General features: G+C 35.8%; 2 protein-coding genes across 3 annotated transcripts in view; both read right to left on the bottom strand.

The window, feature by feature from the left end:
- The window catches only part of PTPRB (protein tyrosine phosphatase receptor type B), a 77,360-nt gene extending 66,324 nt beyond the window's left edge, over positions 1–11,036 (bottom strand). For both annotated transcript variants that reach the window (XR_015796415.1, XM_007422935.4), the window contains exons 1-2: positions 10,833–11,036; positions 9,333–9,731 (exon numbers count right to left, since the gene is read on the bottom strand). Coding sequence is in view for 1 of the 2 variants with exons in the window: in XM_007422935.4 (XP_007422997.1) it covers positions 9,333–9,731; positions 10,833–10,908 (475 nt within the window). In the remaining variant the exon portion in view is untranslated. The remainder of the gene's footprint in view (positions 1–9,332; positions 9,732–10,832) is intronic.
- Positions 11,037–12,307: 1,271 nt separating this feature from the next.
- Positions 12,308–23,876, bottom strand: part of PTPRR (protein tyrosine phosphatase receptor type R) — an 87,457-nt gene continuing 75,888 nt past the window's right edge. The window contains exons 11-14 of the mRNA XM_025163206.2: positions 19,268–19,378; positions 18,340–18,497; positions 15,830–15,943; positions 12,308–13,688 (exon numbers count right to left, since the gene is read on the bottom strand). Of these exons, the coding sequence (XP_025018974.2) occupies positions 13,595–13,688; positions 15,830–15,943; positions 18,340–18,497; positions 19,268–19,378 (477 nt within the window). The 3' untranslated portion in view covers positions 12,308–13,594. The remainder of the gene's footprint in view (positions 13,689–15,829; positions 15,944–18,339; positions 18,498–19,267; positions 19,379–23,876) is intronic.

Below are 23,876 nucleotides of genomic sequence, written 5' to 3' on the forward strand. Positions count from 1 at the left end.
ATAAATTGTCTGGACTTTTCTGATTTAGCCATCTAAAATCTCCTCCTCCTCCTCCTCCTCCTCAAGCAAGCTTGTCACCTTTCAAAGGTCCATCTCTTATTTTTAATCTTTAGATTATGTAGATGAAGGTATAGAAACTGTGACCCACTATTTATGGCATTTGACAGGACACCATCCCAGATGCTTTGCGGGCTGGCAGAAACAGGTTCCATTTTAACTGACAATCACAACCTGATTCGTCAAGGCTACAATATAATAAACTGTTTACAGCTTGCCTGTCAACTTGCTGGCTGTTTAATAAACAGCTTGGGGGACGTAGCTGCCAAATGTCTGACAATGGATTATGGTTTGAATAGTTTATCTTTTGGAGATGACAGAAATTAGAGTGCAGAAATCAATGTTTACACTTTATTTCTTTCCTCCTCTTCCATGATAAGATAATCTAGTCTCCTTTCTATATGGTTGGAAGAGTAATGTTCAATCTGTGACATTTTATGGCCACTATATTTAATTCTGAATGTTGGTTATGATTTTATTTTTTGCAACTAAAATCTCTTCCTCTAGCAGAAAACATCACACTTCCCGTAGCACATTCGGAATCTGTTTTGTCCGAGACACTTGATTCCTAAAAACAGTTTCATGCACAACAAAACTTTGTTTTGCTGCCACACTACTAGGCTGGTTGCTACATATAACAATTTTAGCTTACAGATTCTGTAAAAAATGTAATTAGTGGGTTATAAGGAGCAGATGTTTCCAAATATGATCACTTGGCATATAATTATGAAGGCTTAGAATGCCAACCTATGATTTCTGCTTTTTAAAAAGAAGCAGTCTGTGAACGTTCAACTTGAAATAAATATCTTTGAAAAATATTGACATGTTTAATGCTTCTAGTAAAATAAAACTTATATTTTATTCAACATATTTATCCTTGTGAGGTCCTTTTCAGTGACAAATGTTCCTTGTTCCAAATCTCTTGCAAGTTATTTAGCCTAGCATATAGTTCAAATGTCTCAAGAATTGTTTTCCTTCCCAGATGAGCACTCTTAACTATTTCATGATGTGGTGAAAGGAAAACACCAGCCTCCTATAGCAGGTTTTCTGCATAATTGGAACCCAGTATTTGTTTTCTATTACAAGTCAGCTTCCCACCTCTCTGTCTACAATGAACTTTGCCACACATGTATTTTTCTGGTTTATTCATGATATATTTGTAGTTTTAACTTCTAGTCCTTCATTCTTTGTAGTACTGTAGAGCAATATATATTGCTCTGGCATAATAACTGCTTCAAACATTCAATTGCCTTCAGATTTTTTTAAAAAGATGTATTGATGAAACAGTGTAAAATCTAACTAAATAAGTAGGTAAGTAGTTTAACAACCACTTCAAAACATAAATAAATAAACACACCAACAAAAAAAAAGGACAGAAAATTTCTGACCACATCACTGTTATGCTCCATGGGCCTTGGTGGTCCTCTCAAAACGCTACCTATTAGCAATGGAAAGTTGGCTGGCCCTGCCCTTTTAATGAAATCAGAGTAAGCTGAGGTTCTCAAATTGAGGTTCTCAAGCTGCGGTTCTCAAGAAGGTGCCCCAGATTGGATCTTTTATCTTGATTAGCTAAAGAAATTAAATATCTTTGACATATTTTCATAAATTTAATGTTTGCCTCTGAATCCAAACTTTGAAACATCTGGCCTGACATTGTTAATATATTATGCCTTTTAAAATCCACATCTCAGCTTGATTTAAGATGTTTTTGAGTGATGTTTTCAATCCATCTTTTCCCAAAGAGTAATATATCTACATTTCTTTACCTAAAATCCACATTTCCCTAGAAGATTACATTTGATTTGAATACTTACTGTGAAATTTGATTGTATTTATAAAAATGCAGTTAAAAACAGAAGTTAGATACAAGAAATGAAAAGGAGCAGAAGAAATTCACAGAGTGGCTTAAGCTGAGGTTTATGGCTAAACTCTCTAAGATCAGAGAAGATCTCTGAAGATTTCCTCAGACATGGAAAGGTGATGGAACCCATCTTCCCACAGCAGTTTTATGTTGCCAGACTACTTTCAAAACTGTGTGTTCCAAAATAGGTTTGAAATCTGCACAAGGAGCTGCTCTTATGGCTTAAATATAAATTTTAAGTAGAATTAACTTGCTAACTTACTGTTTTAGGTTTTTTCCCCTATTCTTTTGATTGAATGCTACTATGAAGGCAAAGTTATGGCAGAAAAGCAAGTACTAATATTACAGTATAATAATAATTATATAATGTAATTATATAGAAATATTATTCATACTGATAATGTACTACTATAATAGTGCTATTTAAATTTTAGGGAGAAAGTCAAAATGTACAACCTAAAAATACCAAATGCAATTATGCTCATTTATTTCAACTGCTGAATGGAACTCACTAGATCAAGAGGGAGACACTTTATTACTTTCTTATTGCCATTTCTTCTTAACTCATATCAGTCATTTAGTTCATATGCTATATCCTTTTTGCTTATCCTCTGTTTTGTCTGCTGAAGTTTGCAGACAAAACAAAAGGAGGATATAACGTATGTGCAAAATTACTCATGTCAAGCTTAACGTCTAAAGGTTTCTTCTCAGAGGAGCCGAAGAATTTTTTCCAGTTGTTATAAAAATAATAATTAATGTCAATAGGCTTCTGGTCATTCACCTCTTAGAATACAAAGATATATTTTAATATAATTAGTTTAGTATTTTAAATAAAAATGGATTATATTGATGCCAATTTTTTCCAGTAGTCTTTCTTTCTAGTTTCTGAAATATCTACAGTCCTAATTCAAACATTCAGCTAAGAAGTTGTAAGGGAGAAATTTCAAATAACTTTGTAAAGTAACATTTCCTAAGAATCTATAATAATAGTTGTATTTTAACATTTCAGTGATGTCAATAAGATTTACAGTGCAGGTAAATACATGTATGCTTGTTAAATTCAATGCAGTCTATTCCAAGAAATAAAATCTCCTCCCAGGTATAAGGCGTTTATTTTATCTTTAGAGCAAATATCACTGAACTTCCACTAAAATTCAATAAAATTCAAAGGAACTTACTTATGAGTAAATATTTATATGGTTGCACTGAAGATACTATAGTTAATCATTTTCCCATACTATAGTTAATAATATTCCCACTTCCACAAGGAACAATTCGAGATGTTTTTCTGGATTGCAGTTTCCCCATGTAATTGATTGCATCACGCATAATCACTTGAAGCTGCAACTTCCAAAATTATCAATGTCATACAACTACTGTGTTCCTTTGGACTTGCAGATAGGTAAATATTGCAGGGTTGTTGGTTTTTTTTGGTAATAATTGTATTAAAGTTTACAGATACCAAGATAAACAACTAATACAACCTAAAAATAATATAAAAAGTGAGGAAAAGAAAAAAAAAAGTGCAAAAAGAGAGAAAAAAGAAAAGGAAAAAGGAAAAAAAATAAGAAAAGGAGAAATATAAAAAAATGACTCTCCCCTCCCTCCAGACAAGGAAGTAAAACTTCAGTAACTTAACACCTTTTCTACTATTTCAGTAACAAAAAGAAATATTTCTTCTTCCTATATCTCATCATTCATTCTTATTCATCAATAGTCCATTAAGAGCTACCAGAAATAATAACATATATATTTTAACCTAAATCAAATACATCCATTTTGTATTCCAACTCATCACTTTCTCTGAAGAATAAAGCAAAAAACAAAACAAAACAAAAAACCCTCTCCCATTTATAACAAATCTTGCAAGCCTCATCATTCAGTCCTGGTCAAAAACAAATCTGTTAATAGCTACCAGAAACCACAACTTATATATTTTAGCCCTGATCAGATAAATTCACTTTACAGTCCTTTCATTTATTTTTAAAAAGCTTGGTCTTTAATCCCATCAAATAATATCCTACAAGTTAATTTCTTATTTTTTTCTCTTTGTCTCCTCTCAGTAACCGCTTCAGTAGATTAACACGTTCCTTTTGTAGATCCCACATAAGGAGGCTATCCAAGTCACTCTTGTGATTTATTATTTGTATGTCCCCTTTAGTTATTAAAACATTAGCCAGTTTCATTTGTAAATCCATTGTAGCATCTTCTTCCATATTGCTCTTATAATCTGTCATTTTTAAATCCGTTTTCAAATCCACACCAACTTTTTTCATATCACTCTTCTAGTCTGGCATTTTTTTAGAAATCCACATTCATGTCATCCTCAGTCTCTATTTTGTCCAGCAGAATCTGTTCCTTTTCTGTAGCCTCTGTTAGATCCATTTTTATAGTGGCAAACAGTCCTGAAAGTAATTTCTGAGTACATTGTTCCCAGACAGACTTAATTTCTTCTATAGTCAGATAATATTGCTCCATTGTATTAATAGGTCTCTTCTCCTTTAATTGTAATCCTTAGTTCTCTCTGGTTCCCTCTAGTCAACCTTCAAAGTCCCCTCTTATCATATGTTTATTTTCCAATCAGCAAAACTTTCTCACAGGAGGATTCCTTAGAGTTAATTTCAAAGTCTTCATATACGCTTTTATATAATTATAAGCAACCCACAGGAAATATTCTTTCAAGTCCATCTGGCCCCTTAACTTTCCAAAATCAAGATTCTAGTCCGTCTTTTGCTATTTTCCAAAAATTAAAAATTTTCTTTTTAATATTTAAACCTACATGAAACTTCTTTCATCCAGGATAAAAGGATGCTCTCCCAGCATAGTAAAACTTGCCCTTCAGAAGGTTCTTAACATCCAAAAGATCAATAACAAGCAATTTCTTAAGGTAGCAAAGAGAGGACCTGGGTGAACCCAGTGTCTGTTTGAAGGAGCCGAACCGTGGCTTAAGCAAGATGATTTTCCCCGGCTCCCAGAGCTCTCAAACCCACTGGAGATTGCTGTTTTATGATCTCTTCATGGGCGAGACTCTGTATGGAGCAAACCTGTGGGTGATCCAAATCCTCTCCTTGATCTGGAGAGGGGTTCTAAGGAGCTGATCCATTTACCAGCTCCTCTTTCTGCCCCAGTTGTCGGCTCCACTCTTGCAGAGGCATCTTCAGTCTGCCATTGCTTCCCCAAAAGAATATATTGCATATTTTTAGAAAAATTTGCATCTAATAAAAATGGAAAACTTCAAGGGAATTGAATGACCTTAAATATCCTTTGAAATTTGTTCAAAGAATATCCTTTGGCAGTAACTTAAAGAATGATTGGTAGTATTATTTATTTATTTATTGCAAAACCCCAGCTTTATTCCCTTGTCTCTATGGTTTGCAATCCATAAAAATATACTGAAAAAAACACAATCACCATGAAACTCAAGAATATTATTCAACTGAAATTCTATTAAAAAAGTAAAAATAAAATTACTGTTACAATTTGATATTACTCAAAAATACACAAAATTCAACAATAGAAATAGCCTAATGAACAGGGGCTTATGCCCAAATACATCTTCACCTCTTTCCTAATAAGTACCAGTGTAGGAGCCATCTGGGCCCCTAGGAGCAAGCTGTTATAGAGAAATGGGCAGCCACCAAGAAGGCATGTCTCCATTCTTCACCCAGTCACCTCTTTGAAGGGAACCCAAAACATTTCTTCCTGGTATGACCACCCAAGAAGGGTAGACTCTGTTCAGATAAGATGGCCCGAAAGGTAACAGGTAGATACGCCATGCTGGGTTTTATAGGTTAACATCAGCAGTTTGAATTTTACTTGGAAACTTATTGGCAGCCTATCCAGTACCTACAAAATAGTGACACCCTGCCAATGGAGCTCTTATCCATCAGTAAGTGGGCAGGCACATTTTATACCAACTGGAGTTTCCAAGTGGTGTTCAACTGTAGCTCTAAGTAGAGCAGTAGTCCAAGGCGATGAAGGCATAGGTAACTGTTGCTAAGGCCACCCATTCCAACAGAGGTGCAATAGCTGAAGCTGGGCAGAGGATCCCCAGGCCATGGTTTCTACCAGCTGATCAAACAGGAATTGTGAATCCTCCTGTATTTACAGTTATCTGACTCCCATATCAAATCTCTGAGATGCTAAGTAATGAGAAGCATTTCACATATGATTTTGTTTAAAGGCTTACCAATTTCTATCGCATACATAGAATTCTGTTACCTTTTCTCTTCAATATCTGAATACTGAGTATCTGAAAGTAATCCTCACTGTGTATATATAGTCAGTCCCAGAAAAAGATGTGGCTGCTTTAAAGAGTTGATATAATTTATGGAATGAAACTTCTGGACTGTTTCAGATATTAAGTGCTCCACAGAGAGGTCTCTTCAGGCTGTGGCCTGATTTGCATATCTTTTTTCTTTATTTTGAATGGTACATGAAGCTCTTGTGTAATTTGTTAAAGTTTTATTTGTATTTTTTGGTTCAAACTTGTTTATTTACCACATGAATTGGAGCATCAACAAAGTAATAATCAGATCCAGACTGGTTAAATGAAAGAAGATATAAAATTAGCCTTTTATCAGTTCATGTGGGTATATACTTCTAAATTTAGATACACTAGGCACAGAAATACACAAATACATTCAAATTAATATATTTTAGGAGATGCAGTACTGTGCAAAAGTTTTAGGCAGGTGTGAAAAAATGCTGTAAAGTAAGAATGCTTTCAAAAATATATATTGTAATTGTTTATCAATTTACAAAATTCAAAGTGAGCAAACAGAAGAGAAACCCAAATCAAATCAATATTTGGCGTGTCCACCCTTTGCCTTCAAAACAGCATCAATTCTTCTAGGTACACTTGCACAGAGTTTTTGAAGGAACTCGGCAGGTAGGTTGTTCCAAACATCTTGCAGAACTAACCACAGATCTCCTGTGGATGTAGGCTGCCTCAAATCCTTCTGTCTCTTCATGTAATCCCAGACAGACTTGATGATGTTGAGATCAGGGCTTTGTGGGGGCCAAACCATCACTTCCAGGACTCCTTGTTCTTCTTTACACTGAAGATAGTTCTTAATGACATTGGCTGTATGTTTGGGGTCATTGTCCTGCTGCAGAATAAATTTGGGGCCAATCACACGCCTCCCTGATGGGATGGCATGATGGATAAGTATCTGCCTGTATTTCTCAGCATTGAGGACACCATTGAGCCTGACCAAATCTCCAACTCCATTTGCAGAAATGCAGCCCCAAATTTGCAGGGAACCGCCACCATGCTTCACTGTTGCCTGCAGACCCTCATTCTTGTACTGCTCTCCAGCCCTTTGGCAAACAAACTGCTTCCTGCTACAGCCAAATATTTCAAATGTCCAGAACACCTGCCACCATTTTTCTGCACCCCAGTTCCTATGTTTTCATGCATAGTTGAGTCGCTTAGCCTTGTTTCCACATCGGAGGTATGGCTTTTTGGCTGCAATTCTTCCATGAAGACCACTTCTGGCCAGACTTCTCTGGACAGTAGATGGGTGTACCTGGGTCCCACTGATTTCCACCAGTTCTGTACTGATGGCACTGCTGGACATCTTCCAGTGTCAAAGGGAAGTAAGCGTGATGTGTCTTCCATCTGCTGCATTAAGTTTCCTTGGCCAACCACTGCGTCTACGGTCCTCAACGTTGCCCATTTCTTTGTGCTTCTTCAAAAGAGCTTGAATAGCACATCTTGAAACCCCAGTCTGCTTTGAAATTTTTGCCTGGGAGAGACCTTGCTGATGCAGTAGAACTACCTTGTGTCTTGTTGCTGTGCTCAGCCTTGTCATGGTGTATGACCTGTGACATGAAACTGTCTTCCACAACCTCACCTTAGTAGCAGAGTTTGGCTGTTCCTCACCCAGTTTTAAGCCTCCTGCACAGCTGTTTCTGTTTCAGTTAATGACTGTGTTTCAACCTACATATGAAATTGATGATCATTAGCACCTGCTTGGTATAACTGGTTAATCATACACCTGACTTTAATCCTACAAGAACCCTGACTTTGTGTAAGTGTACAAAGTGTGCAAGTGTAAGAATTGTTGCTGGTTTGAAGCCAAAGGGTAGTCACACCAAATATTGATTTGAGTTTTTATTCTGTTTGCTCACTTTGCATTTTGTAAATTGATAAACAAACAATTACAATATATAATTTTGAAAGGATTCTTACTTTACAGCATTTTTTCATACCCGCCTAAAACATTTGCACAGTACTGTACTTCTAAAAATTTCCTCTCAGTTATTTAGTATTGTGACTTATAATCCTCACGGTTAAGTAGGTGCAAGCCAAAAATTAGCCAGAAGTAAAAGGAAAGGAACAGAACCTGTTTTTCTTATCTATATATTTAATCCATTAATGCCTTCATCACCAAAATAAGAAAACACATTTTTTTAAGTAAATAATAAATTAGAACCTGTGGTGGTCATAAACATCCGGCCCAAAGAGTACTAAAACGTAATGCATAAATTGGAGCTTAATAACATCAACCTAATCAAACAGAAAGCCAAATGAAAGGTTGCAATAATGAGAATTTATGTCACCTGGAGAGTACAATGATTGTCCAGTTATTGTTTTCTGGTTGGCCTAGATTATTCACATCCCTAAGCCATTGCATAGGCCGTTGCACTTTATATCCTAAACATGTTTGTTCAAAATGTATTAGAAAAGAAATGCATGATACCATGTCCATTGATCATGAATTGAGTGGCTCAAATGTCTAGGTACTTGCTCTCGGTCATTAAAAATAAAATAAAAAATCAAACATTCCAGCCCTCCAACAGTCATTCAAATATTTTTTGGCTTGTTGTTACATGCTGATTCAACATAGTGGCTAACAGAAGGAGATATGAATAAATCATTCTGTAATTCCAATTTTATTCCAGTTGTACATTCAGGCAAATAGTGTTTCTCATCTGTTGTTTTTTTATCTACCGTACTGGGGTTTGCATGCTGATCCATTCTTTGTTTTTATCAGTATTTCTGGTTTGTTTTAAAATATATTAGAAATGCTAAGCACTAAGAACAGGCAAACAGACAGCACCCCTTTCTTTCTACACTACTGGTGTGAGTGTGTATTTAAAGGATTGCTGATCTTGGTCTTTCATTTCTGTGAGGGAGTCTATGAAGAGGCCATGCATCTTTGTGTCAATCATCCTCAAGAAAGGGCATAAAAAGCTACCTGAAAGTATGGAGAAAGTTAACAAATATACATATATAATGAAAAAGACATTTCTTATCACTATCCTTAAAACAGTATGGTTGAACTATCCTAGATGGCTTTTAAAGCACCTCTAAGTGATTCTGCACCTATGAGCCAAATGTCATTGTACTTTCAGGATGAGTCAGTGCTTATAGTTGACAGGAAACATATTCAAACAAACAGCTTACCAATCTTTGAACAAAGATTTTCATGGATGGTCTCTCCCTTCTTATTGACATCAAGTTTTTTCCAACTATGGGGATACTTCCTGCCCTTCTTCACAACTACTCTTGAGCTTCGTTTCTCAAGGAAGAGAGAGCTGTTTTTCACCTCCAGGAGGCCTTCACTGCTGTAGCAAGTCCAGCTAGGAGCCTCAGAGCAGTTGGCAACAATCACTTTGCGGGAATGCGCAGCCTTGGATCTGGTGACGGCCAGACATTGGCCAGATCTAAGATGGAGGAGCTTCTCTTCTTGCAGCCAGGTCCACTGCTGATTAATATTGGTCAAGTTGCACATTCCCACATAGGCTATTTTATGACTTTCATAAATACACTGCTCTTTTTGCTCATGGATAATCAGAAAACCATCTAAAAAAAGAAGACAAAGAATCCATAGTAACAGAGCAGAGCACCAGTTAATGTTCATAGGACAGGGACAGTAACAAAAGCACAAATTAAAGCCCATTCATTTTGTCATTTTCCCCCATCATACTTGTATATAAATAGTTCATGAATAGGTTAAAAAATGGTTTGGACAACAGAATGTCAATTTTATGAATAATGATAAAGATTTATTGAATTTCAGTCTTCACTACACTTTTTCTTAAACAACAAAAAACCTTATAAACATATAGCCAGAGTTAGAATAGATCCACATGATGAGATTAAGTCCAAATGACTTCCATGGCGACTAATTCTGGATCCTAATGTGTGTATTATGTTGGGTGGTATACATAAAATCACAGAGAATATTAGCATCAATAATAAATTAAAGGTTTAATACATTTTGTAATAGCACAGGATTCACTGAAAATGGTTGTCAGATACATTGCTAGTCCTTAAGGGCTACATGTTTGTTTCCACTTATTTAATATAAATAAGAGGTATTTTTTTTCCTAATACTGACTTGGGTGTAATGCTCTTAATTGTAATACAATTATTAATTACTTTTTTTGCTTTAATATTCAAAAGGCACAATAGGTAGCTTGAAGAATAAATTCACCAAGATAAAATCTGTTCAATTTATACCATGGATATAATAATTAATGTATTTCTTTCTGCCAAATATTCATTAAAAAGTTCCAATAAAATAGATCAATGATCTGAAATAACATGCCTAGTTAGCATTTGTTTCTACTTTTTATTTACAATTTATTTACAGCAGATTCTACCTAAAATATATTTGTAAGCATCGATATTATAACTTTCAGAAGATATGAAATTGGACCAAACAGGGCAGCGTCTCAGAGACACATGTTTAAAGTAACTTTTTAAAACAAAACTTAATTTTCTATTTGAATAAAATCTAAACAATCCTGAGTTTCCTTGGCCCATCCCTCTATTCCTGTTGTATAAACCAAAGCTTAGAAATTATTCTTTTTCACCAACCTTGTGGAAACTCCCAGGAACCCACGGGAAACACAGCCAGAAAAAGGAAGAAACATAGAAAAGCTGTAAAGTCATACTTACCAGAGACTGCAAAGGCCAGGCAGGTAGAAATTAGAACGTGAAATAAAGCCCCCATTTTCTCTCTAACAACAACCATTGCTTCTCTCTTTCTCTCTCTTCACTTTTTTTTTTTAAAAAGCATAGTCCAGATAAGTGAAGTGAAGGCTAGGAAGGAAATGTGGCTTCACAAGAGGAAAAAGTCAGTGACGAACATTTCCTTCTATTCAATTGTTTTTTGGGGGAGTTTTACACCGCTTTGAATTTCCATACAGTTCTTTACCGTGCACTATCTCTTCTATTTAGGAAAAACCAAACAAAAAAGGAGGGCATTTAAAAACAGATCTCAGCTGAGGATGAGAAGCTGTAATTTGGTTTAATTGCCTGTCTGCAGGTGTTACACTGTGTTATCCTGTAAATACCACCAGCTTTTTGTAATGACATGTTATGCATCAGTCTAGGAACATTACATATTTAGATGCCATATAGGATTTATTGGTACACCACAGGGAAGAAGGGCAAGTCTTTAAATCTCTTCCATTATGAATTCAATTGAGTATTTGGGCACTGAGCACTAACTTGCCCCATTCACATGGTAGGGCAAGAATGTCATCATTTTTCATTGTAACTTTTTCATTTGCTGTCACTTCATCCATTTTTTCCCCTACCAAACAACATTGGTTGTGAAAGAAATGAAATACTGTCTAATATCTTTTGATTGGGTTTGTTAAACACAGTCTACCTTGGACCTACCCGTTTTTGAGGTGAGGAAACCAGCATGAAGTAGCAGGCATGGCCCTGAAGGATGATTCTCTCAAATATACCTCATTTTGATTAATGCCATTGTGCTATTGATGAGAAAGGTGCCACAATTCAAGAATTGGGAATTTTGGAGCTTCAGCTTTGCAATGCATAGGTCTGCTTTGGAAATCAGATGGATTTATCATTGGGTTACAGATAAATATGTTACACAGAGTCTTCCTGTCCAGAAATGTCCCTGTAGTATCATCCGGAAAGTAGAGTTCTGACAACTTTGATCTGGCTTTTAGAATCTGCAGTGTGTAGAATTATCAGTAGTAGTAGTAGTGGCTACTGATACCTTATTCAGTGCCAGTATTAGAGTTCAACAGAGGTAGCTCTTCTCCTGCTGTACCTGTATTGCTAGGAATAGAATGGTCTGGATGGCTTAATCCTACCAATCTTATAATCTGCTTCTCTTTTGCTGGCACTAAGGGTGATAATGACCACTATTAGTTCATTAGATTATAGGGACCGAAAGATTTCCTACACATTACTTCTTATTACCCAGATAGAATAGTGGGAAGACATATTATATATAGATCCTGGAGAAATGTCCATAGGCAGAATGTTCTATCATTGAATGCAACCTGTAGGTACTCCAACAGGAAAGCAAAAAAGTAGCAACATTTGATGATAATAACTGAAACAAAATTTTAAAAATTACAAGCATCTTTGTATGCAGTTTATTGACTACATGAAGCAAAGGTAACATCATTTGCTTTAGAAACCTATGATTAAATTGTGTGCTGAAAACCTTTGAGTCTGCTAAAGGCAGAAATGCCAGCTGTATCTTTTTTTCCCCTGTAACAGACGGGCAAAGAAAAAAAGATAGAAGCCTTATGTTTAATAAAGCTTTCAAGATTTTGTTTCCCCAAGCATCCAACTCACATATGAATAGAGGGTTTACAACTTTTTCAAATTAAAAGACAGGGAAATATTTAAAATTTTATCATATAAATATATGTTACAAAGATAGATTTTTTGTTTGTTTGTAAAACGACTCAGATGATTTACACATGTACAGAATTCTGTCCTGGAGCAAAAAAAAAGAACAAAACCAAAAAACCCAGTTTTTAACACAGAAAGTGGGATTGAATAAATGCATAACTATTGCAAAATGACACTGGATGCAACTCATTAGGGATTTCTCTTGACTAAGCTTCACTGAAATTAAGTGGAAGTTCAAAAGAACACAGCGATCTTCAGTAAAATGCATTCCTTTTTAAAAAATAACTTAATCTTTTTTTCAGTAGGATTTGCACAGGAAATGGTTCTTGTGTTGCACCCATTGTGTTCCCCAATGCTTTACAGAATTCACTATTTGCATTAAATATTTATGAATATTTACTAGAGTCATCATATAAAATACTAACTGATTTTTATAATTTAAAAACGCATAAATTGATTTGTTTTTTCTCTGAAGGATGCTGTGGTTATTATTTGCACTCATAATCACCCCCTTGCAGCTTTTATCAGCAAGAATCCCAAGGTAAGTTTACCACATAATAGGTAGTAGCACTTAACAGGTACAATTGAACATCTGACTGGCTATTCACAAGACAGACTTTGCAAACATTGAAGCATGTATACACATTTCTTCAGTGAAATTTCCCACATCCAGTTGTTACACATACTGTACATACATACATACATTCAGTGTTTCATATTCCATTAATACAGAAATAAATCTTCCTTAATATATGCACACACACATATGTGTGTACGTGTGTGTGTGTGTGTGAAAAATTCAATGTAACATCAGCATATTAACCTTCATTAAGACTGTTTCAGGAACTCACAATACATTCAAGACAAGAGTCCATCAATCTTCAATGCTTTTTTTTTTTAAATCATCCACATTCCTTTGACAGGTTGAATACTCCGCTTCTCCTTCTATAGCTGTCAACTCCTTGAAGAAGTTGCTGGAAGGTAATGAAACAAATTACCTCAAAAGAAAGTGACCTGTTACTTTTTCCCTCTTGGTTTCACTGGACAGCTTCAGCGGAGAGCCTGCTTTCATACAGATTCAACGCATGATGAACAAATTCATACTGTTCACTTGTTTGGACCATTCCACCTCTGAAAAGCAAAAGAAAGCAAAGCAAAATAAAAAAGTAAAGTCTAGCTGATGACACAATAGATTTTTCTCCCCTAAAACAATTTGATAGTCTGTCTGTGTTTGTGTCTGTGCCTGTGTCCAGTCATATTTCCATTCTAGTTTGGCAGGGGATGACATCATTTCAAATACCATCAAAACCGACAAAAGCAGGATGAAAGAAATGTGTGAGCACACCATGGAAAATTACATCTTGGACCATTTTCAGTTCTCTGCACTCATAGCTGGATCTGCAGCTCAGCTGGGGCAAAGTATAAGTGTTCCAGTTGCAGCTGAACTGATTTTCCCAGAAGGCTGCTTTCCAGCAACCACAACAATAACAAAAAGGAACTTTTCGGCTGTCCTCATTCCCTACAAAACAGCTACTAATGAATTTTCTCTGAATAGTCTTTGCCTTAAATATTCTCCAGCACTGGGCATGACTGTGTATTCGGCAGCTACCATCTTCCTTCACCACACTCCAAAATGATGCTTGGGCCCAAGTATTGAGGAAGATCAAAATGGTAGCCAGGTTGCCCTCACAATGACTGCTGTTGCACTTGCAGGAACAGCGTGTCACACAGATGCAATTAAGAAAAATGAAAAAAGCTGGGCTAATGGTTAGCTAACCCCAACATTTCATGAAATAGGTGTCCAGTTTCTATCCTGCAAAAGAACGGTGAGCACTTACGCATAGCTGAATTCTGGCATCTACTGTTACTACAATTACTGCTGAAATTGCTTTTCAGACACAAAGTTATACTGTTGGCAAATGAGAATTAAATATCTGCGCTCATGTCGTTTATGTTCCCTTGACAAAGAATATACTGTGGAATGTAACACCAGATGTATACAACCTTGTCACAAGCACATTGTCCAACTACAGAGCTCTTTTCCTTTGAATAGAAAGAAAAACCGAAATTTTGCCAAAGTTGAACTAACTTTCTGCAGCATTGCCAAGTTTTATTTTTTAGTAACCCACACTAAGACCAATCTGAATCATTTGCATGTTGCATTTGTTGTAAGTGTTAAAATATACATAGGAGCTCAGAATAGGGAAGACCACAATCTACTGCATTTAAACTGTATCTTTTGACTGAACCTCTTCAGTCAAATGTCTTGATTTGGTTTGCCTTTCTTCAGAGGATGCTGCCCCAGCCCTTGAACTATTTACCAGGTTAAAATTCAGAACAAGCAACGTGCATCTTCAAACGTATAAGAAAATCTGAACGCGGCTGCCAATGTCAATGCACTTGCATTCTGACAATAAATGTGTGACCTGTTATGGCCCTAGAGCACATGTACAGACTGCAGGTTTTCCTGTTCTTTTTCTACTGCCTCGCAGGCTTCCTGTCCCACCAGCTGACATCGAAGAAATGCTGCAGCCATGACTCATTTCAGCATCGACAGAAGAACTGTATTTAATCTGACCATAAAAGTAAAATATATGGCTCGGATACTTTTAGCAAATCTGTTCTAAAGGCACGTTGTGCAATTCTGCTAAGCTATGGAATAAAGTGGCCATTCTCAACCTGGCATTCTTCCAAGCAGACTACAGCTACCACACAAATAGCCTGGCTGATGATAGGATGAGAGGAACCATAGTCCAACCCATTGTAGGGTGTCAGGTAGAGGAACCTTAGAATTTACAGAAAAATATAAAAGGGCACTGCCAGCAAGAAAAGATCAAAGAACTACTGCCAACATTTATCTGCTGATATGTTGCTTTCTGTGCTTATGTGTATTAAAGTGAAACCTTTTGTGTTTTGCTATATATACATATATGAGTTTGCCCCTAAGATCCATAGCAGAGGGCCAAAGCAACATGAAGATGGTATGGCATGAATGCATCTCCATTAATTTATTTACTTATTATTGTAAATAGGCACAAAGGGTGTGGACTGAAATGTTGGATTAAGAAGAAATTGAGTTTGTGAAAACCTTAAACTGATTTTACACACAATGCAGCTATTGGCCTGTTAAGTTTGCTTGCTTTTATCATCAGTTTGTTTTTCCTAGTTCCTACAAAACTTCAGAATTGCAGTGGTGATGACAGGAATGACAGGGAGACCTAAAAATATTGGGTGGCAAATATTAATCGATTTTGTATCCTACGTCATCCTACCTGTCCAAGCGCAGTTGGCAGACAATACTCAATGCGTCAACAACTCCTTCTTCCCTCAGCTGATGGCAACCAATTGCAGTAGCAATAAAACACCCTGTTCTTCCTATTCCAGCACTGTCAGGGAAAACAATTAAACCAAAGCTGAAGAGAATTAAAATGACAATTTATGGCTTGTATCAGAGGTTATTTAAGCTTTGAAATATTCTACGTAAAAGACAGAAAATGGCTTTGTTCCTAATTTAATCATGGGATAAACTCAGAAATCCATTTAATTTTTTTAGTAGAATTTAATTTGTTTGGTAGCTTAGCAGTTTAACAAATGTAGATTAGTTGAATCTTTTGATTTCTATTCCACGCAAACATATATGTTTATGTAGATGAGGGTGATGTTTAACTTTTCTTAAAAATTCAGCTCAATTCAAGGGCTATATAAACTTCTAGAATACCTAAGTTCTTCTAATATATTACAAAAAAAGACACAATTTACAAACTGATATATGTCTATTTTTTTTTTAATCTCTGAGAATATAAAAAGTATTGCATATTCTTAAATCACCTTCTTAGTTTTCCAGGCATTTTTGTATTTTTCCTCTTTCCTTACATAATTGAGCAGATCATAATACAAATATGTACATTTCCTGCCACAGTATGGTAAACATGTGCAACTACAATTTTTCTGACACTTTAAAAATCCACAATTCAGAAGAGAAGATGAGGGGGAAATTCATTCAGTGAACTGCTAGCAAAACAAGCTCCCCTCATAGTGGATGAGAAAATAGATACTTTCAGCTCAAGGCATGACGTGATGCACATTGTAAATGATTATCAAAAGGGGATCTTACTAAATTTCTGGTGTAAGGGAAATTCAGTGAACTATATGTTTTCCAAAAATAGGATCATCTGCTGAAGGGATGTTCTGGATTACTATCTGCTTTGAATGCAAACTCCTTGTTAATTATTGTTTGTTGTAAATTAAAATCAGACTTGAGATTGACCAAAGAGTGAGATGTTGGGCAATTCCACACTGCAGTCTATGCTGCTTGTCCCCATCCTGCTCCTGTCTGTTTCTTAAGCCAGGTTCAGAAATCCAGTCCAGATTCCAATTGTCAATGGGGCCAGCTGGTGCTCAGTCCAAGCTATGGTTCTTGGAATCTCTGATTGGTTGTTGCCCTGCTTCTTGCCCATCTCATCCATGCAGAAAGGCCACCTCATTGACTGCTCTTTGGTGGACTGGTCTGCCAGTGCCTACCTTTTCCTTTTAGGAGTTGTTCCTTTTCCACCAGTCCCCACGCCATTCCTTGGTTTCTCAGAAGTTGACCCTGATGGATGCCTTCCCCTCTCCTTCCCATCTTATCTCCCTCAACACTAAAGTAGACCCTCCTTTCTGCTCACTTTTATGGCATTGTTACTCTGATGCTACAGTAATCAAAGCATCAGGGGAACAGGCTGTTCTTTGGTTCCTAGCTTTCTGGGTTGATCCGTGGAAACTTTGTAACAAGGAGGAAATGATAATTCAGCTTCATTAAAAACAAACTTGCAGTGTTTCTATGTTGCAACTTAAGGTTGTGTAAAAAATAAAGGGAAGGGAAGGGAAACGTTGCAATATTGCTGGCGGGGGGTGGGAAAGAAAGGCAACGTGCTTCGCCCAGACGGGGCATTGATCAAAAGGGTGTCCACCAGGAGATGCCAGGGTTGAATGGAGCATAATCCTCTAGGTTTGAGCATCATTCACTGACTTAATAGGCCATTTTTGGATCAATGGCAAGATTATAAAAAATGCAGAGAACATAGCAGACCTGCAGGCCAGGGCAGTGATCAGACGCGAGAGGGAGGGAATGTGCCAAGCCCTGCCATCATCGCAGTTGTGGCTGTAACTGTATCAGAACAAAATGCTGGAGACTATCCACTCTGGAGAGCTTACAACTGCTCAGGTACGAAAACAGCAGTTTTGAATCGAAGCTGGAAAACATGGGTAGAGGGTGCATTTGGGGTGGGCTAGAAGTGGGAGGAGGACAATGACATCTGTTCCTGCATTTAGGAAGTGCTAAGTGGCTCATCCTGGAATAGGCCAAGCAGAAAGCGTGGATCTTCCCTGTGCTAGAAGGCCGCTACTGAGTGCCAAATCTGTTTTAAACAGCAAATGGAGAACCTGTCTGTATTAAGGAAGTACTATATTAAGGGGAGGGACTTTTGTCTTTTGGACAATTGTAGAAGTACAGGTAGAACATAACATTTGCATGAAAAAGGTCCCAGTTTTAATCATCACTATGTTCATATTAGGCTGAGAAAGATTCTTGTCAAAAGCTTGGAGAAATATTTCTAATGTGGACTGAACTGAATGAAAGGGAAAGCTGCTTCTAATGTAAACTGAAATAAGTTAAATGGGGCAGCTTTTCACTTTCTTGATATGCACTATCAGCATTTGAAGAACATATTTTTATTCATATTTTTTCCTATCCTCCTCCATTAAATTTTAAGGTGAAACATCATTTTTTAAAAGGTGAAAATACCTGCAATGAACAATTATAGGTCCTCTATCAGTTGAAGCCATCCTGTCCTCTTCTACATCCAGCATGAGTTGCAAAAGAGGTTGAGCACTGACTGGAGTTTTGTGATCTGGCCAGGAAGTGTACCAGTAATGTTTGACATCCCTTGACTGGTTTCCTTGCTGAAAATTATGAACCAAATACAGTATTTTGTTAACAACATCACTCACTGAAAATGAGGCACAATCTGATTTTGCACTCTGTAAAGCAAGTACTTCTATGGAAGTCAAATGGTAGATTGGCATTTGGGCCCCAATGTGTTTATGGTGACTGGAAAGGGGATATCCTTCTCTCCTTCTATAGTTGGCAATGAGAAATTCTGCATATATAGGCAGGATATCTTTATTGGTGCTTGGCTATCATCTGGCACCCCCAGGCAAAGAGCATGAGATCCCAATAAAATCTGCAATCAAACTGTAATCAAGCCACCTTGGTAGATTACAATAGGGATAAAGACTAAACATGTCTCAGAAATGTTATTAGCATGAATAAAGTAGAAATCTATTTCATTATAGATACATAACCTTTCCCAAACTATCCTCTAGGCATACATTGTAATTTTCCTATTTCATAGTTAGCACAACTATCATATTTGGAGGGCATTTGGTTGAGGAAGGCTGACAGCCTTCAAATATTACTGCCATGTCTTACTCATAATTTAGGATACTATACATACCTTATGGTCTATACAATATTATATTATGCTGCCATAATAAACAGGTATGTTGATGCATAGGGTTGGGCTGCCAGCAGGTGAATATAGTCTTTTATATATTCGATTCTTTAAATATGATATTTTCTTGGAACCTGTTAAATATTAAATTTGTGTTCTAGTCCAACAGATGGTATAAACTATATAGTGGTTTGAAAAACAACAACATCAAATCAGTACCTTTAATGTAAGATTGCGGACAGTGTAATTCTCACATTCTTGAACATTGTCAACAAGTACTTCCACTTTTCCATATATCCCTCTTTTCTCTGGCCAATACAGCACACATTTCTAGAAAAAGGTTTAAATAATGTTTGATCAAATAAAATAATATTTCAAGTTTATTTTTTTTCTTGAAAGTAGTAATTGTCACAAATATTATGACAGCCATTGTAACTGCTTTATCATTAATATTTCTAGGATTTTACATGGTAAATTCCTAATAACATAAATTGACACAAAACCTATTTGCATATCTTGTAAGCTCCCCTAATAACATGTTTATAAGGTGGCATATAAATATTTCAATAAATAAAAACTGCAACAGAACGATATCCTGTGGAGCATTTTTGTTCCAAGATTCATAGAATACTCCATCTTAAAACCCTGTCTAAGACTTCTGTTCCCATCCACTCAGCATTCCAGCTTAATTTATATTGCTTCATTTAAATGGCTTTTTAATATAAAAAAAACAATGTATTTATTGTCAAAACATGCACTGTTGATCATTAAGAGTAAGATAATTGCTTAAAAGATGAACTAAACAAGGTAAGGCCTTCTTAATGGCTCCATTCTCTGGAATCAACTGCCTGATCACCCAGGAGCGTTACAAGCTGTCAAGAAATACTGTTAAGTTTTACTTTTCAAGCAATAAAAAAAAGGACCATAAAGAACCAGAATGATGTTTAATTAACTTTTAACTGACAGACCAACTTTTCTATGACCAAGTTTACTTAATGATTGGCTTTTACTAGTTAATAGGGCTTCTGAAGGCCTGAATTTAATCTGTATAACTACATATTTTATTTTATACTTTGATGATTTTCTTTCATCTACCTATAACCAATATAGAGCTTAAGAAATCTAAAAGGGACATCATGTTTTAAAAATTAAAAAGAAAAAGCTAAATATATTTACATTCACAAACTTTAATTCTGTTTCATTTTTATATCTGGCAAAAAGCCTAAGAAAATACTTATTTCACAATCATCAATAATATGCTTTTTTTCCAATTGTGGAATGTATTAAAATTATTTTCAGTTTTAAACATACAGTGAGTTGGATCTATACCTAACAGTGTTAAATACGCCCATTTCATTAATGGGACTTAATTGGTTATATCCAGTATGTCCCTCGTGATTTCAAAAGGTCTTGAACTCCAGTTTAAATAAAGATCTAAAGATAGAGAAGCCTCCACCCAAAACAAGTGCTGTGTAACAGCACAGCAGATTATTGGACAAAGAAAGAGAAATAATATATGTATTATTGTTCAATCATTTAAAAGGATATGAAGATTATAACATATACCTGAAATAATGCTATTCATATAATCATTCTTTAGAAGCTAAATGGCTGCACACCAATGTTTGGAATAAAGCAATTGCCAAGAAAAAAAATCTATTACTTAAAGCCTTGCAAAATATCCCATCAGTAAAGCAAAGGAAAAAAAAAAGCTTTTACAATAACTGATCATGACATTACTTTTTAACAATCAATGCCCTTGCCTTTTTTTTTTGAAACAACAACAACAACTTCTTTACCTGATATAAATTCAGCATTTATGTGATGACCATCTATTCTGTTACATGAAATTACACTGCCTAATGTCAGAGGGTCCATTCAAAGAGAAGGATTGAGCTGCCCTCTGGAAATCAAAGAGGTCCGCTACTAACACGGTCAAAACACCGCCCTCCTTTTAAGCTTGTATTCAAATGTTCAAGCTGCTAGCCCATGTGACCCAGGGGACACTTAATGACATGGAAAGACGAATAATGATACAAGAAGTCATCATATATGCATTCCCCTCCCTGGGAAGACGTGTTCTTGCCAACATTAAGAAAGCCAACATAAAATATTGCAGCCTATTCAACATCCTTCTGTGATTTCTTGATAATAGATCAACTATATTCAACTCCTTAAAAGCTCTAGGAATGTTTTTCTTACCTTGTTCCCAGACCTTTAACTGGCAGACAGCTTTGGGTGGACAATGCAACATATTGTTCACTTAGACTACCTACCTCACAGCTGCTTCTAACTTTCAATATGGCCCAATAGATTTATTTTTAACACATTACTGCTAGTATTCTAGCAAGATCCACTTGGTACTGAAGAAGGAACAAAGGGCAGTTTGTAAACCCCAGTATGCAGTAGTCACCCAATTTGCTAATATGCAGCAGAAAATTAGTAACACAATTATAAGCAAATTATTTATGCTGTACCATGAAACCAGTTAACCCAGGACAGACAGCTAATGAAGGTCATATTTAGATGCAAATCTGGAATTCAAATTCACATGTACCAGTTTGTAATACTGTATATTTTACGAATTTTGCATATTTGCTACAATTGTTTAGACATCAGTCACATGGTTTGGTGAACAGATGTGGAGGTCAAAACTGACACAAAGTCAATGTAATGGAATAGAAATAGAAGTTGTAATTCAATATCTTATCATTATTAATTTTATTTTTATATTGCCATTCTCCTCAAAGTTCTATATAAAATAAAAATATAAAGCATTTTCAATAAAACAGTTAACATTGAAACTACTGATTAGGCACAAGTTTACTTTAAACTATTTTAAATTAAATTATTTTAAATTTAAAACAAGCTGATAACTAAACTCCCCCCCCTTTTCACTGAATTTCATTTTCTTCTGAGTCTCATTTTGGGTTGCCACAAGTGGCAGACAGAAATGCTAATTACAAAAAGATTTGATTTGCCATCTGACTTTTAATGAACATGTTCGTCACTGGTTTATAGCTATTTCTTAAAGTATTGTCTAAACTTTTCAATAAAGCCTCATTAGTGTGAACACAGTGCTATAATGCATCTTCAGTGCACATCAATTGCCTGGAATAAATCAAACACAAAATTAAATCAGCAGTCTCTTGTGCACACTGACTCAACCAAAACCCTAATTAAAACGTGGCCAAATATGCAAAAGGACTGTGCTGAAAATGTCCCTTTTTGAATCTCATTGCTGAATCATACAGGTTTTTTTGTATTACTTGCTGATATCAGGTTGCCCAGCCTGTGACTCCAGGGCTGGATAATCAATGTGATATAATTAAAGACTCCAACTGTGTTTTATCAGAATCTAGATATAAAATCCCATAAGTTATCCATACAAAGTCCATAATTATATTAAAGTGCCCATAACGAAAGCTCTCATAACAATGGATATCTTAATTAAACTATGTATATGCAAACTATTGGAAGTATATTGTGGTACTATTTGGCTAGACAAAAAAATAAAATAAAATAAAATAAAATAAAATAAAATATAAAATAAAATAAAATAAAATAAAATAAAATAAAATAAAATAAAATAAAATAAAGGGAAGCCATGAGATGGAAAGGAAAGAGTATAATGGGGAAAAGACTATAACAAGTAGAATTTTGGAACCTTACAAAATCATTGTAGTATGGGAAGCTGTGATCTTCCAAATATTATAACCAACTCCTAGCAATTCTCACTGTTAGCCATGCTGATTGGAGCTGTTGAGAGTGATAGTTTAGTAACCCATGAGAGCCATCCCTGGGTTGCATGACTGATCTATCTGCAGGGCCTCAGTAAAGTAGTAATGAATCCATTAGTAAAGATTAAAAAAACGGCAGATATATATTGGGTACAATGTGCAAAGGATAGATTATGTGTTATTGCACAAGTCTGGCAGAGCAATACAAGTCCTAAAGAAAAATGGAAAAGAGCCAAGCTTCATTGATCAAAACTGGCTAAGAAAACTGAGATTCAACTGGAAACAAAAGTTATCAGTGAATGGAACCTTGTTGTAGCCTGCTATAATAAATGTGACCCAAAACTCTCAGATAACTACAAGAATGTGGTTATTCTCAAATAACACAGCAATTGGTTTTCTGTCGTTGATAATTTGGGTTATTATCACGGAGGGGTAGAGAAAAGAATAGTCCAGAAGCTTTGCTTCGTTGCCAGTACTCAATTCTTTTCCAAGACTCTATATGGACTTGTGGTTTGAGCTCCTCTCTATTTGTGGCTTTTAATTTTGTTGTAGAATACAGAAGTTTCTGTTGGAGTGATGATTTTGCTCCAACTAAAATCAGAATGAGAAACACATTCATGCCTATGTTTTAGCCTGACTGTCTTAGAGGGACATGGGAACTATAGCTCTTAGGTTTTAATCTATCCTTTCAATTTGTCTCCTGATTTCTTTGTATTATCATCAGTCTTAATGTTCTGCTGATTTATTGCTTGTAGAAACATATCCCTTTTCTTTGATATCATGGTTTTAACAGGGGATTAAATAAATTCATAGAGGATAAAGTTATTATGGCTGCTAATATAAAAATCATTGTATTAATTAATTATTAATTACTTAATATTAATTGAGTGGACATGCTATAGATTACTGTGGTCATTCCCTGCATTCAGCTGGCCTCTATAGGAATACAGCTCTTACTTTCTCTGTGATTTTCCTCTCAGTGTTTCTTACCTCTGATTTTTTTTTTCTTCAAATCAGGCAGTAATATTAAAGTGTTTCTCTGCTTTAAAAGGCACTGGCACCAAAATGGCACCAGCCAGGGATGAGGG

Source organism: Python bivittatus, unplaced genomic scaffold, assembly GCF_059951505.1.
Source record: "Python bivittatus isolate LINGU-HERP-01145 unplaced genomic scaffold, Pbiv_v1 ctg000330_np1212, whole genome shotgun sequence".
Lineage (NCBI taxonomy): Eukaryota > Metazoa > Chordata > Lepidosauria > Squamata > Pythonidae > Python > Python bivittatus.